The 15,734-nt window shown below is 43.4% G+C and overlaps 1 protein-coding gene across 2 annotated transcripts in view; it reads left to right on the plus strand.

The window, feature by feature from the left end:
• The window catches only part of LOC115474756 (PHD finger-like domain-containing protein 5A), a 34,386-nt gene extending 31,763 nt beyond the window's left edge, over positions 1-2,623 (plus strand). Inside the window, exon 4 of one of the 2 annotated variants that reach the window (XM_030210416.1) lies at positions 923-2,617. In XM_030210416.1, the coding sequence (XP_030066276.1) occupies positions 923-1,012 (90 nt within the window). In that variant the 3' untranslated portion in view covers positions 1,013-2,617. Of the gene's footprint in view, positions 1-922 lie in introns of both variants that reach the window. The other variant, XM_030210411.1, reaches the window with a different exon arrangement.
• Positions 2,624-15,734: the final 13,111 nt, after the last annotated feature.

Raw genomic sequence — 15,734 nt, forward strand, 5'->3', positions numbered from 1 at the left:
GCGAAGTCTGGAGTTGGCAGTAGTGGAGAAGGGAACAGATAAGAAGGATTTATCCATGGAGCGGAGTGCATGGGAAGGGGAGTAGGGAAGGACGAGTGTGGAGAGATACTGGGGAGCAGCAGAGTGAATACATTTATAGGTTAGTAGAAGAAGTTTGAACAGGATGCGAAAACGGATAGGGAGCCAGTGAAGGGTCTTGAGGAGAGGGGTAGTATGAGTAAAGCGACCCTGGTGGAAGATGAGACGGGCAGCAGAGTTTTGAACCGACTGGAGAGGGGAGAGGTGACTAACAAGCTCATTTTCAAAGCACTTAGCCTCCCAAAGTTCCATAGAAACCTATGGAACTTAGCCTCCCAAAGTGCTTTGAAAATATGCCTGTAGGTGTGTTAATGTGTACCACTTCTGTCTGCGGTAGGTCTCTGTATCGGTCTCTTAATCAAGTAGTGTTTATCTTTTTAAAGTGTGTTGTGTTTGTTTGGTTTTTTTTTTTTTTTTAAATCAGCAAATGCTTATTCAGTGGAAATAGAAGGGTTTCAGATGGATGAGAGCATGGAAGGCAGAGGAAAAATTCTGCAGGCTGTGCCTAGGGTACTGTGCCTCAATGTTCTGCACTCATCTTCGCCAGACTCAATTAGCAGCTGTTAAATGATCATGCAGGATGTTTGGGGCTGCAGTTTGTGTAATTAAAATTTCATTCTGATTAGGTATTAATAGATCAGGAAGATGCCTAGAAATAAAAATAGATTGAGGTGGGGAATGGCATGAATGTTGGGAGACTGACAAAACTTCCAGGGGTGTGAATGGGTGTTTAATGGGCCAACACCACTCCACCTTCTTTTCTACATTTATACAGGAATCCTTGTGGGAACACCCCTTCTGAATTTTTTTTTCCTTTTTTGTTTTGTTTCTTTTGCCATAACAGCGAGATGGCTGCCCAAAGATTGTCAACCTGGGGAGCTCCAAGACTGATTTATTCTATGAGCGCAAGAAATACGGCTTCAAGAAGAGGTGATCCATTGGCCTCCTAGGGAGTCGCCTTGAAGGGACAGTGGAATGTGACTAAGAAGATGCTATGAACCGTGGACTCTTGATGAAAGCTCTTTTGTTTGTTTTTTTTAAAGCTGCAAAATTAAATCTGTGGTCTTTCTAAGTTGCTGTTATGTACTGTTTTGAAAACTAAGAAGTTTGCTGCCATAGTAACAACATAAGATGAGTTCTGAGCTCCCTAGCTATCTTCACAAATGTTGTTTTCCCTCCATGGTTAGAATTGTTCTTCATCCCTCAGGTGAATGCACCTCTTTATCTCAAAGTGGAGGTGGAGATACTGTTGACAGTGAACCAGACTTCATTCCTGCATAGAATCTGGCAATGCAACATGGAAGCCAGGGCATATATATGTGCTGACTCTCGGCATTTATTGCAGCCACGCACATTTCAGTTTTTTGTTTTGGAGTTGGTATGGCTCATAAATGGCAGATGTAGCATACAACCAAGATTCCTCTCAGTTCTTTAGATTGGTTTTTATCTGTTCTGTCATCATTCACTGCAGAATAAAATTGGGTGAGAATAGATAATGTTTTCTGTGTAACAGAGGTTCATGAAAGAGTTGGTCTAGAATACATGCCATCTTTGCAGCTGAGGCTTGAGAAGTATGAACAAGATTGAAGCTGTGTGTAAAAATATTAATAGAACTAATAGAACTCTTTCGCACTGAACTCTCCTTGGAATTAACTGACTTTTTTTTTTCTCTCTAATAAAGTAGGACCAATTTCTATTCTGAAATGTGAATCATCCCAGGAGAGTTTGGTAGTGATAGACCAGGTAGGGACTTCATTCCCAAACATTTCCCCTAATAAGACTCTCTTTTATTGAAATGCTCTCGTACACTGTGGGGTTCATTTTTAAAGCACTTAGGAACCTACGGAACTCTAAGTCTAAGTAACTTTATTACTTAAAATACATCTCCACATGTACTTGATAGTTGTCCAGTCTCACTATTTTCATCAATTCTTTTGGTGGTAATTCAGTGGCTTTCCTCCAGAATTAATGACCTGTTGCATGTGGGTTCACTGCCAGTTCATATGGAACAAATTATTCTTACCTTACCCCAATACCTAAAGGCTTTGTGAATTTGACATCACCTAGTTATCGTCCAGTGGCAAGCATTTCTCTCTTTACAAAACTAATTGAGTCATAAGTGAGTAAACTGTTCTGTATTTAGTCAGATTTTCATGTTTACAACATTCCCAGTTTGGTTTTAGACCAGCTCGTAGCACAGAAACTCTTGTTACTTGTGCTTACATCCTTTGCTAGGAATTTCAGGCTGTGTATTTAAATGGTTTCAAGAATTTCTAGTTAACCAAAGTTATAGTGTTTGTCAAAACAAAGTGCTTTCTCGAGATGTGGGGTCCCTCAGGGCTCACCACTCTTGTTGATGCTTTTTAATTTTTTTTATGGCTTCAGTATGTAAGATCAAGGTGAATACCAGTGACTTGCTTTTGTCCTATGCTGATGAATGCTTTTTTACCGGTTCCATCAAATGTATTTTAGAAGTATCCATTTCATTGGGAATAAAGAATTCAGGAGTGGGCATTGGCTAATAAGTTAAAACTAAACCCAAACAAAACAAAGATTCTCTGACTTAAAAGTCCAAATATTATTGTACCATCTTTCTTTACAGCTTTGTCCGATAAGAAATTATTTCCAGTTGAGTCTGAGTCTAGAACGCTGGGGGTTATTCTTGACTCTTCCCTGACATGGTCCTCATACCACTCGATTTGTTTCAGAAAGCAATTTTTAGGTTAAGACAACTGTAGCTAATAAGATCTTTTTTTTTTTTTTTTTCAAACAAGATGCATTTTGGCTTTTGGTCCCAATGATATTGGCACATGACTATTGCAGTGTCCTTTATTTGAGCCTGTCCTCCAATATTTAAAAAGTCTTCAGCTTATTCAAAGCACCGCAGTTAACAGGTTTTCCAGGATTTCTATTTTTAAATTGGCTTTCAGTAAACAACCATATATTTAAAGCAGCTTGTTTACTATTTCAGATTATTTATGAAAGTGCCCCTGAGCTCTTGATAAAGGTTTTTTTCCAGGGCCTTGTTTGTTTTTCTTCCTGCTTACGTGAACAGTTAATTCTTTGCCCTCCCATCTTTAAGAAAATGTGTTTCTTATAGTTGAGACTATGTTCTTGGTTATTATTGTCCCCTTCCAGAATACTTTTCCTTTCCAGATTAGATCTGAACAAAATGATTTGAGGTTTCAAAAGACATACCTTTTTGACCGTTAATCTTAACTATTGTTACCTTATAATTGTGGTGTTTCAACTTATACTGTATACTTTTTGCTGTGTAAGCTATGAACCCTATCTTTGGAAATAGTGGTTAAAAATTACTATATTGCTTTAAGTTTAGGAAAATGTCAGTGTCATTACTTAATACTCATTTTTTTTTCAGTTTAGCATTTGGAGAACAGGTACAGTTCTAACATGGTAGTCTGGAGTTCATTTTGCTTTTGTCTATACTACCCTTGATTATTTCTTGACTTAAATTTTCTTTTTGCTCTACTTCCTCCCCATGCTCACTTTAGTTTGGTTTGACTGTGGTACTTCCATGTAGGTCCCAGCTTTTAGTGGCCCAGTGAGGTTACACCTCTGACATTTAGAATTGTAACTGATGTCCATGCAAGTTAGCCCAAGGCCATTCTAGTACTGTTTGTGGCTTGTAACTGCTGCTCCTTATAGGTCACCCCACCCCTGCCTTCTAGGTCATTCTGTCCCATGTTTGTCCCTCAAATATAGATTTAAATGTTGCCCAGCTTAGGTTGTCTTGGCTATTGCCTATTCAGAATATGGGTCATTTCTTAATTGCCAACTGACTCTATATGAGAGTAGCATTTCAGCCCTGATTTCACCTTATTGCATGTGTGCTCTTGAGCTTAAAACTCCAAATTAAGTCCACATGGAAAGAAAAATAACTGGTGTACCTGCATATAAATCACCTTGCACCTAGATGTGGAAAAGACATAAGATTTAAATCTAAAGCCAATGTGTCAGTGTCATTTCCTCAGGAAACGTAATGAGACAATAAGAACTATAGATCCACGCCTATGCTAGGGTAAAACCAGGACTGACCGAGCCTGTTCCTTAGAGGGAATTGGGCTCCTATGCTAATTGTCATCCAGAATATCAATTTTGTTTTTGTTTCCTATGGAGTGTACCCTTTTCATAACACTATAAGTGGCTTCTGAAAGAAGCCAGCCACAGCTGCTCAACAGCTATCACCCCCATCATTTCTGTTCTTTTCCTAGTTCTTAACCAGGCCTGGTCCCTTTTGCTGCTGGGTTATACCTCTGCTATTAGGTTGCAAATTTCTATCCTGCCTCTGCAGTATCCAGTGCTGTATCCTAAGAGAATCCAGGTTTCAGCGCTGTTCCGCTATCTTGCAGTACCCTCGGGAATTTCTCTCCTCTCCACCAGCACTGATTTTGTATGGTAGTTGCAGAGAAACTAGGCCACAGCCACCTCCTAGACTCACCCAGGGTCACAGTGCTGTGGCATCTTCTAATAAATGTGTTCAGAATTGTTGCTGTAACTTTTCTCAGAAGTGTTTGTTCCCAAAATCTGCTTTTATTTTAGTGTTTCTCTTTTCATTATTGTTCCTGCCCAGTGCATCTGCACTCTGTCTAGAGCACTTGTCTCAAACAGTACTTGATTAAAGCAATTAAGAACTGATGCTCTATAACAAAGGAAAGGCATATCTGCATATTGTAAAAATCTAAAAATAGTTTACATTTGATCCTTAAAAGTTTTCTTCTAATTTTAAAGAGAGTAGTATAATAGTGGTTCCTTGTCATCAACAGCAGATGAATCCATTAACTGATGGGTTGTATCTGCCTACCAGCAGGTAGAGATAGAGAACACTGAAAGCACATGGTGTTCCTGGACGCCCAACTCCCTCTGCCTTCAGTATATCTCTATCTCCCAGCAGGTGTGGATGTCCCTTTCTCAGCACCTGGATTTCTGCCTGGGGTGGCGCCTGTGCTTTGCCAGTAGAGCAGGGGGGTGTTGTGGCTGGTGGTGCCCACTTTAAAAGGCATACTTCCCTATCCCTGCCTCACCCCATTCCCCCTCCTCCCGGAGTTCCTCTGTGGCTGCCTGCCTCTAACTTTCTTCACAGTAAAAAAAAAAAAAAAAAAAAGAGAGGCGATTTCTGAGGCTTTCTCTAGAACTCCTGGTTCAGTGCAGCTTGACCAAAGCTCGTTTGACTCAGTCTCCTGAGGTGAGAGTGGTGCCCAGCTCCTCCGGGGAGGTTCCCGCTGACAGCGCTCTGTGCGGGGTAAGTTGTTTTCTGTATTTGATGGCTGCTACCAAGGATTGGTGATTCTCATCGCCCCGGATTGGCCAAGGCGTCCGTGGTATGCGGATCTCTGACAGATGCTGGTGGACGCGCCTCTTTCTTTGCGTCAGGTTCCGAACTTGTTAGTTCAGGGTCCGGTGACTATGGAAGATCCTTGCCACTTTGGTCTTACGGCCTGGCTCTTGAGAGGGCTTAATTGAGGGACAAAGGGCTATTCTAATAAGGTTATTGCCACGCTCTTGCGGGCTCGCACACAGTCTACCTCTGTGACTTAAGCTCGGATCTGGTGCACTTTTAGGCGTGGTGTACTCCAAAGGCTATCTCGCCGACTCTGGCATCAGTTTTGCTTTTGCTGGACTTTTTGCAGGACGGGCTACAAAAGGGCCTGGCCTACAATTCCCTTCGAGTTCAAGCGGCAGCGTTGGCCTGCTTCGGGGGAATGTCTCCGGCTTGTCCCTTGCTGCTCATCCGGATATTGTCCAATTTCTCAGAGGGGCGCTTCGTCTCCGTCCTCCTTTGACCACATTCTTTGTGATGGGTTATACTGACTGAGCAGGGGCAGTACCATCCTGTAAGACAGTTCAGTTTTCTCTAGCTAGCTGCTGGTAAATGGGCACAACCCACATGTCTGATTCATCTGCTGCCAGGGGAGTGGCCAGAGGGGGGGGGGCGGGCCAGAGCCTGAGGTGAGGGATCACATTTTAGCCCCCCCCTCCAACCCTCCCCCGCCAGGTACCTTTGCTGGCGGGGGTCCCCAACCCCTGCCAGCCGAAGTCCCCTTCAGCGCCGGTCTCCGAGTCCGGCGCATTCGCTGATCTGGATTCTGCAGGATGTCGGGACTCACAGAAACAGAATCCAGATTAGCAAAGCACCGGAGACCAGTGCTGCAGAAGACTTCGGCTGGCGGGGGTTGGGGGACCCCCGCCAGCGGGAAGGGGGCTTGAATGTGGTGGGGGAGGGTGAAAGCAGGGGGCCAGGGCTAAATTTGCGTGGCCCCACCTAGCTACGCCCCTGGCTGCGACTAAAGGAAACAGTGTTACCCAGTAAAGCATAACTTCTCCACCCCCCCCCCCCCCCCCTTCTTTTTCTCTTGAGCTGCCACCTTTTGTCCTAGCTTTGGCTGGGGCTTTTAATACTTCTCTAGCTCTTCTTTTGTCCATATGGATCCTTGCCATGTCTACACCTTTTGCTTGACAGAGGTTGGTATGCCACACTTTTTTTGTTGCATTGGGCTTACAATGAATGAAAACATTTATTTGGTAATTATGCTGTGAAAGTCTCTGGAGTTAAATGACGGTTAGAAGGTTTTCTGGTCTTTGAGAGCATCATTCGTGCAGGAATTCTCGCCAGTGAAAGGGATGAAAACATTTTACTTTTGTTGCAGTTGTACAGTAAATTTATGGAGCTGTAGTAGAGTCTAAGAATATGTGAATGACTTGGGGTAGGGTTCTCACTTCTATCTGAGAAAAAAAAAATCTAACTGGAAATGGTGAATCTACCACTTAAATCACCTATATGCCAAAATATCATTTGTATAAATGCACACTCTCGCTTACCCTAATCTTAATTTTGTAGATATTGGTCAGTTTCTGTGATTTCTGCTATCAGCTGCTCTGCACATCTGCCAACAAGTAACAAAGAAATAATTTTAGGGGCAAGATTGTAATCTTCAGAAAACATTAGTCTTTAAAAACACAGGTCTAATGAAAGCCATATTCCCCTGAATTCTATATAACGCACGTTAAATCTGCACCTGTAACTCTAGGCATGGTTTACAGAATACGCCTACCTGTTTTTTTTTTTTCCCCCGATTCCATATATAGAATCTATTTCCATTAAACCGAGTAGGGAAAACATGCAGCAACATGGCTTCAGGAAAGCTTTCCAACATAGATTTGTAGGAGGTTAGGGTTGTGAGTGACAGGTGACTGGGGTGTATAGGGAGTTGTACCTGTGTAACAGTCCTGAGGAGGGGGTAGGGACCATATGGTATGATTGGGTGGGGGACAGGTGACTGGGGTTGTATGAAGAGTTGGAGGGTGTAGAAATATAGGAATGTAGTGGAGAGGGGAGGTCCTTGAAGACATCTTATTGGTACCCTCTATCACCAGGTGCTTCAGTTATTTTTCCTTGCCTTTGTTAAGGGTTGCTTTGTGCCAAAATGCTGGAGGAATGTTTGGAATGCAACAGTGGTCAAAATTCCATAGCACTAACAATTTTCCAAAAGAGATTCAGTTCTCTGTATATATTGAACTAGAATTTTTCAAAGGAGCAAATTTAGGACCCTGACACTCGGTTACAATAGCCCTTTTAAAAAATGGTATATATTTTACTAAATACTGGAGATGGGGAGGTAAAAGGCAGAAGAAAGGGTAGAGAATAGGTTTGCATAAGAGAGATGGAGTAGATGCTGAAGAGGAGGGGGATCTCCAGTCCTCACCACTCATGCATAACAATTATGTGCCCAATAGTAAGACAAACCCACACCAATCCTAGGAAAATCTTAAATAGAGATATTTTAGGCTTAGTTCTCTGAAACTGTTTTTGAACTTGTCCAGTATATTCTCACATTTTCTTCCTGCTTTCAAGTTTGGAGAACTACCAACTTTTGGGGAGTTATGCCTATGGGCAGACATACATCAACTTCTATATATTTTTCCAAGGGTCCATTTGTTGGAATGCATATAAAGGGTAAAAAGTCAACCTTAAAAATATATAATTTAAATGTTGAATTTACTTGAAACGTCAATCAGACATTGTAAAATTGAGTTCTCACAGATTAAAATTGTAAGGGATAAGGTAGTCCAATGATCAGTTTAGATCAATAATGAAAGACCTATATATAGTCATAAATTCTTGGATTTTACAAAGGTGAAAACTTGATTTAAAACTGATTTTCATCTAATTTTAAGTGGTTATAAAAGCATCTCCAGGGCAATAAGGGCATCTGGAACACCAGCTTAAGATGGGATAAGAATCCTTCCCCGATGACTGAACCCCACCCCACTCTCAAATATAATCTAAACAAAACATTCGTTCGTTCCTTAAAATACAGTCATTATGCACTGAAAAAGCTAACTCAAGCTGTTCACAGCATGTGGGTTTATGCAGGACATATGTTTAGGTTCTGAAATTAGAAGTGGGTCCCAGGACATTTTATTTTGATGAGTTTTATTACTATTGTCTATAAACAATAAACATTTTCAACCTGTATAGCTCAGTCTTGGTCTCATGTTTTCTTTTAGTCTTGTATCTGTTATTTTTATGTTTTTCTCACTCTTGTCTTTTTGTCTAGTGGATTTTTTCATTTTTCTTTTATCTATATTTTCTACCTCTTATGATTCTCTTCCCTTTTTTTTCTTTTTCTTCTTTCCCCTCTTCATGTACTGGTCTGCCTATTCCTCCCCCTCTTCTTCTCTGCAACTTATCCTCTTCCTCTCACACTATCTTATTCTCTTCATTCCTCTATACTGTCTTCCCATGACATAATCACCTTTTCTTCCCAAACAGCCCTGGCATAATCTTTCTCCTTCATTACTAAAACAACATCCCTGAGAGAAGATCCAAGATGGTGCCTGAAGTAGAAGTGCGTTTTGTTAGCTCCTGACTCCCACTGAGTTTCTGATAACTGGGCTAACCCTCGGACCAGAAATGGGAAAGAGGAAGGGGAAAGCCTGTATGCTCACCTCCACGAGCAGCGCTGAAGCCCCCCCCCCCTCCCCCCCCCCCCCCGCGACAGACGACACTGGAAGAGTTTGGGCTACAAATGCCAGGAGCTCAGGGAAACACTTTGAGGGGGACCAACGGACGAACAGGATCATAGCATAGAGGGAGTGACGCTTAGTCCTCCCTCATTTACAGCACCTCCGAGACCTGTAAGAGAACTGGTGGCAAGGGAGTTACAGCAGGCTGAGTCACCCGGAAGGGGAAGAATCTTGGTTGCTGCGAGTGGAGGACCCGCAGCCGTCTCGACCTCCTGTGGAAAACAATCAGGAAGGCAGATGTGCTATACTTCCTTACCCATAACAGCACAGAGTAGTCCTACGGGAGGGAATGGTGAAGTATCAAAACCGAAGAAATGCAAAGTGATGCATTTAGGGAATAGAAACTCCTCGGGAGACTATGTGTTATGCGGGGAGAATCTGATAGGTACGGACGGGGAGAGGGATCTTGGGGTGATAGTATCTGAGTATCTGAAGGCGATGAAACAGTGTGACAAGGCGGTGGCCGTAGCTAGAACGTTGTTCGGCTGTATAGAGAGAGGTGTGACCAGCAGAAGAAAGGAGGTGTTGATGCCCCTGTATAAGTCGTCGGTGAGGCCCCACCTAGAGTATTGTGTTCAGTTTTGGAGGCCGTACCTTGCGAAGAATGTAAAAGAATTGAAGCCGGTTGCAAAGAAAAGCTACGAGAATGGTAAGGGATTTGCGTTACAAAACGTATGAGCAGAGACTTGATGACCTGAACATGTATACTCTGGAAGAAAGGAGAAACAGGGGTGATATGATACAGATGTTCAAATATTTGAAAAGTATTAATCTGCAACGAACCTTTTTCCGGAGGTGCGAAGGCGGGGGGTAGAACGAGAGGACATGAATGAGATTGAAGGGGGGGCAGACTCAAGAAAAATGTCAGGAAATATTTTTTCACAGAGAGAGTAGTGGATGCTTGGAATGCCCTCCCCCGGGAGGTGGTGGAAATGAAAACGGTAACAGAATTCAACACGCGTGGGATAAACATAAAGGAATCCTGTTCAGAAGGAATGGATCCTAAGGAGCTTAGCCAAGATTGGGTGGCAGAGCCGGAGGCGGGGGGATAGTGCTGGGCAACTTATACGGTCTGTGCCAGAGCCGGTGGTGGGAGGCGGGGCTGGTGGTTGGGAGGCAGGGATAGTGCTGGGCAGACTTACCCGGTCTGTGCCCTGAAAAGGACAGGTACAAATCAAGGTAAGGTATACACAAAAAGTAGCACATATGCGTTTATCTTGTAGGGCAGACTGGATGGACCATGCAGGTCTTTTTCTGCCGTCATTTACTATGTTACTATGACTGTAAACACATTAGAACTTTTATGGAATGCAATTCAGGAATGAGTAATACCCTCCAACAAATTTCAAGCTCCCTTCGGGGAGATGTGACGGAAATCAAACAAACTCAGATTCAACTATCCGGGAAGATAGAGGAGCAAACCGTCAAGGTTGGAGTTCTAGAAAATGAGGTAAACGCTTCTAAAAATACTATCATAGCAATAAAAGACAATAACTACCAAGCACGCAAGATTGAATACTTAGAAAATCAGGATAGGAGGAATAATCTACGATTATTAAATTTCCCCAAGTCTCCTCTTATTCTGGCATTAGAAATGCTGAAGAAATACTTTAGGGAAGTTTTGGGTGTTCCATCTGAAGGCTTCCCGCCAGTAATAAAGGCCCAATATATTACGGGAATTAAGAAATGACTGATACCTCACAACCTGATTTAAATCTTTCAGACCTTCTTGAAAGTTCAATGGAAGTTATTTCCGAAAGAAACAACGTTGGTGTCAGTTTGCCTTAGAGCCTGACCGGAACAATATTTTAGATTATATTTCCGCCACATAAATGCTCTTTCCTAGGTGCCAAGATAAATCCAGAAAGATCTGTATCAAGAGACACTCAAAAAAAGAAGATAAGAGTTCTTGGCATTTAAACTAGGAATCCTTAGATTAGGAGGAGTTTTCCTCCTTAAATTTCCTTGTAGATGTATTGTCTCATTGAATTCTTCTAACTTTGTTTTTTTTCACACCTGGGAAAGTATTGGAATTATAAATAGTAAAGAATAAAATGGGGACATTCTCGATGCAGCTACGCTACTCGGCTGTGTATTCTTGAACTTCTACTCTATTGATTATTACTTAACATGTGAATAATTACATTAATTGTTGTACCTTAGTACTCAGCTCAGGAGAGGGACCTGGGGCTGATGGTGTCCGAGGATCTCAAGGTGATGAAACAGTGAGACAAGGTGGTGCTGAGGCCAGCAAGATGCTAGGATGCATAGAGAGGGGTATTGATGCCCCTGTACAACTCATTGGTGAATCCCGACTTGGAGTATTGTGTTCAGTTCTGAAGGCCATATCTTGCTAAGGATGTAAAGGACTTGAAGCAGTTCAGGGAAACGTGACAAAAATGGTACGGGGTTCGCGTGGCAAGATGTACGAGATGCTTGCTCAGCTGAACATACCAGGTGATATGATACAGACATTCAATATTTGAAGGTATAAATCCACAAACATTTTCCAGAGGACAGGAAGATGGTATAGAACTAGAAGACATGAATTGAGGTTGAAAGGGGGGCCGACTCAATAATAATGTCAGGAAGTATTTTTTTCACTGAGAACGGTGGTAGGTACTGGAATGCCCTTCTGCGGGATGTGGTGGCAATGGCAAATAGTAATGGAATTCAAAAATGCATGGGATAAATACAAAGGAATCCTGTTTGGAAGGAATGGATCCAAAGAAGTTTAGCAGAGATTAGGTAGCAACACAGCTCATTGGAAAGCCAGTGCTAGGCAAGATTTCTACAGGCTGTGCCCTCATTTGGATGGGCTGCAGTGGAGCTTTTCAGGGGCCTGACTTCAGAAATTTAGAACAAGAACTATGCCAGGCAGACTTCTACGGTCTGTGCCATGACAATGGCAAAGACAAATCAAGATCAGGTATACACATATGAAGTATCACATCATTACCATATGTAATGTTTAGCTTGTTGCGTAGACCAGATGGACCGTACAGGTCTTTCTTCCGTCATCTACTATGTTCAGTAGTCCATTTCTACTCTGCCTCCATTGAAGAAATTTGCAAGGTGCAATGTGGTGACCCACACCATCACTGTTCACTTCTGTGGAACAGAATTTGACGGGATAGCCGGTGTGGACAAGCAGTCCTGCAGAATCTTTTTACTACTTGAAAGGTCAACTCCACCTCCGGCCCTTTTCTTTTCCCCACCAGGCTCACTGCCTACTTAATTGCCAAAAAATTCATTTTGTGAGCCTGGTAGCTAGCGAGTCCACATCCTATATAATAAAAAGCACCTCCAACGTTCTGAAGCTGACTCTGTGAACGTGACGCCTTGAAGCATTCGTGCTCCTATGTATCCGTCTCCTGAAATGACGTTACATACTTCCGTGTCCGTAAAGACCAATCACTGGAAGGGAACGCTGCAGTTGCCAGCTAATGGAACGCGACATCACACGCATGAGGGTGTCATCGGCTGTCCCTTCCTCCCTCCAGTTCCAGGCCCCCTACCTCCAAATTTTAAAAGTCTACTTCATTTACGAAGTCGGGTTTACGGCGGCCGGCAACAGTGGTAACAGGCATGCAGGCTCGACTCTCTTCTCTCAGCTCTGGGCCCGCCCTTGCAGAAACAGAAATGAGGCGGGCCCAGAGACTGAGAGAGAAGGCGAGCCTGCACGCCTGTTACCACTGCTGCTGGCCGCCGTAAACCTGACTTCATAAGTGAGATGACTTTTAAAATTTGGAGGGTAGGGGGCCTGGAACTGGAGGGAGGGAAGATGACACCCTCATGTGTGTGATGTTGTGTTCCGAGGGGGGGGGGGGGGGGGACAATGACCCTGGAGCTCGGAATGGGGGGGGACGACCCTAGAACTCGGAGGGAGGGGGGGTCCATGGCACACACTCTTTTCTCACACATTCGCACCCGTCTCACTCTGTCACCACACACTCTCAAACATACCACTCCGATGAAAACCGTGCTAGCAGCCGTTTAATTTGTGTCGAAACGGGCCTTTTTAACTGTATAGAATATTATGCCTGCTTGTCCTTGGAGAAAGCTGTTACTTACCTGTAGCAGCTGGTTCTCAAGCACAGCAGGCTATATCTCATATCCCTCCTGCCTCCCCTTGGAGTTGTCTTCTTAGCTTTAGTACTGTACTGTCGGTCCTGCGCTTGAGTGTCTGGTGGGAAGGCACCTGCACAGTTGGGGTAGTGGCTCTAAGATAGTGTCTGTTCACTTGACAGTGTCCACCTAGGCTCCATGGATGATGTCACCCACATATGATACTATATGCCAGCTGTCCTCAGGAAAACACCTGCTACGGGTAACTAGCTTTTCACATATCTCTGCATTTTTCCCAAGGCTTCTTCTTTGAGGGGATTTTAATATTTATATACCTGCCCTTGTACTTCAGGCGATAAAGAGTTTGTTCGCCATAGCCCTATATGTCAGGTTGGCATGTTCTGGGCTAGATTCTAATGCAGTTACCATCTTGCATCCCTTGTCCCTGTCTTGGTGTGATCACTTTTTTTTTTTTATATCAAATTAAATCAAACTTACCCTGAACACTTTTTCTGTCACAGAAGTATTTGTGAGATTTCATCTCTAGATGTCAATAACTGGCTGATGCCTGCCCGAATTCTGTCTCTACACTGCCTTCCTAATCTAACCAAATACACAGCAGGGTGAGCTTAACACACAATGTAAGCTGTGTATGTTAATAGCATAACAATAGTAAAATGACCAAATGAAGATAACATTCCAACTGGATATAAACTTTAAAGTAGGCAAATAAATGTTAGTGGTCGTTGCTTGGATACTGTTTTACAGGCATCTTTTATCCTGATGTTACTATGTTGCTACCAGTATCTCTGCACCAGCCATACAACCAGTTGCTCTAGCTCACAGAGAATACTGGTATGACCCCTGAGGACAGGTGGGCTCCATCCACCAAATCACAGGCCCGGTTTGGGTCCTTAAACCTTGTGCTTTGCATATCTTCCAAGTTGCTTATCAGTTGGTCGACTCTTCTTCATCCTGTTGTGGTTCTCTTCCTGTCTGCTATCATAATAGGTAGCATGCAAGAACAATAATATATTCTATTTGCCTATTTGCGGATGATACTAAGATCTGTAACAGAGTGGACACCCCGGATGGGAGTGGAAAACATGAAAAAGGACCTACGGAAGCTAGAAGAATGGTCCTAAGGTTTGGCAATTAAAATTCAATGCGAAGAAAGTGCAAAGTGATGCACTTAGGAAGTAGAAATCCACGGGAGACGTATGTGTTAGGCGGGGAGAGTCTGATAGGTACGGACGGAGAGGGATCTGGGGCGATAGTATCTGAGGATTTGAAGGCGACGAAACAGTGTGACAAGGCGGTGGCCGTAGCTAGAAAGTTGTTAGGCTGTATAAAGAGAGGTGTGACCAGCAGAAGAAAGGGGGTATTGATGCCCCTGTCTAAGTCGTGGTGACGGCCCCACCTGGAGTATTGTGTTCAGTTTGGAGGCCGTATCTTGTTAAGGATGTAAAAAGAATTGAAGCGGTGCAAAGAAAAGCTACGGAGAATGGTATGGGATTTTGCGTTACAAAGACATATGAGGAGAGACTTGCTGAACTAACACATGTACACTCTGGAGGAAAGGAGAAACAGGGTGATATGATACAGACGTTCAAATATTTGAAAGGATTATCCGCAAACGAACCTTTCCGGAGATGGGAAGGTGGTAGAACGAGAGGACATGAAATGAGATTGAAGGGGGGCAGACTCAAGAAAAATGTCAGGAAGTATTTTTTCACGGAGAGAGTAGTGGAGGCTTGGAATGCCCTCCCGCGGGAGGTGGTGGAAATGAAAATGGTAACGGAATTCAACATGCGTGGGATAAGCATAAAGGAATCCTGTGCCGAAGGAATGGATCCTCAGGAACTTAGTCAAGATCGGGAGGCGTGGCTGGTGGTTGGGAGGCGGGGATAGGGCTGGGCACTTATACGGTCTGTACCAGAGCCGGTGGTGGGAAGCGGGACTGGTGGTTGGGAGGCAGGGATAGTGCTGGACAGACTTGTACGGTCTGTGCCAGAGCCGGTGGTTGGGAGTGCCGGGCTGGTGGTGGGGAGGTGAGGATAGTGCGGGGCAGACTTATACGGTCTGTGCCCTGAAGAGCACAGGTACAAATCAAAGTAGGGTAATACAACAAAAAGAAGCAAATATGAGTTGTCTTGTTGGGCAGACTGGATGGACGTTCAGGTCTTTTTCTGCCGTCATCTACTATGTTACTGATATATGTCGAATAATAGAAGTGAAGCACCTAATAGAAACATTAAACATTCAAACAACATATGATGCTCATTGTCAATACAATGAAATAACAGGCTGCCGGTGAGAAGCAATGCAGACATCTAGACAGACAGGTGGCAAGACAAAAGGCTTTTCGGCGAAATAATGGGTGGCTATAGTGAAGATAAATTATATTTCAGTGATTAAGGTATGTGAACTGTCTTAGTTACAAGATGTGCAACATGCTGGACATGTGAGTGAACAGCATGTCACCACTGAGCATAGCCACGCTATCATCTTATTTTCTTTTCCATGTTTTATTTTGTTTGATT

Source organism: Microcaecilia unicolor, chromosome 1, assembly GCF_901765095.1.
Source record: "Microcaecilia unicolor chromosome 1, aMicUni1.1, whole genome shotgun sequence".
Lineage (NCBI taxonomy): Eukaryota > Metazoa > Chordata > Amphibia > Gymnophiona > Siphonopidae > Microcaecilia > Microcaecilia unicolor.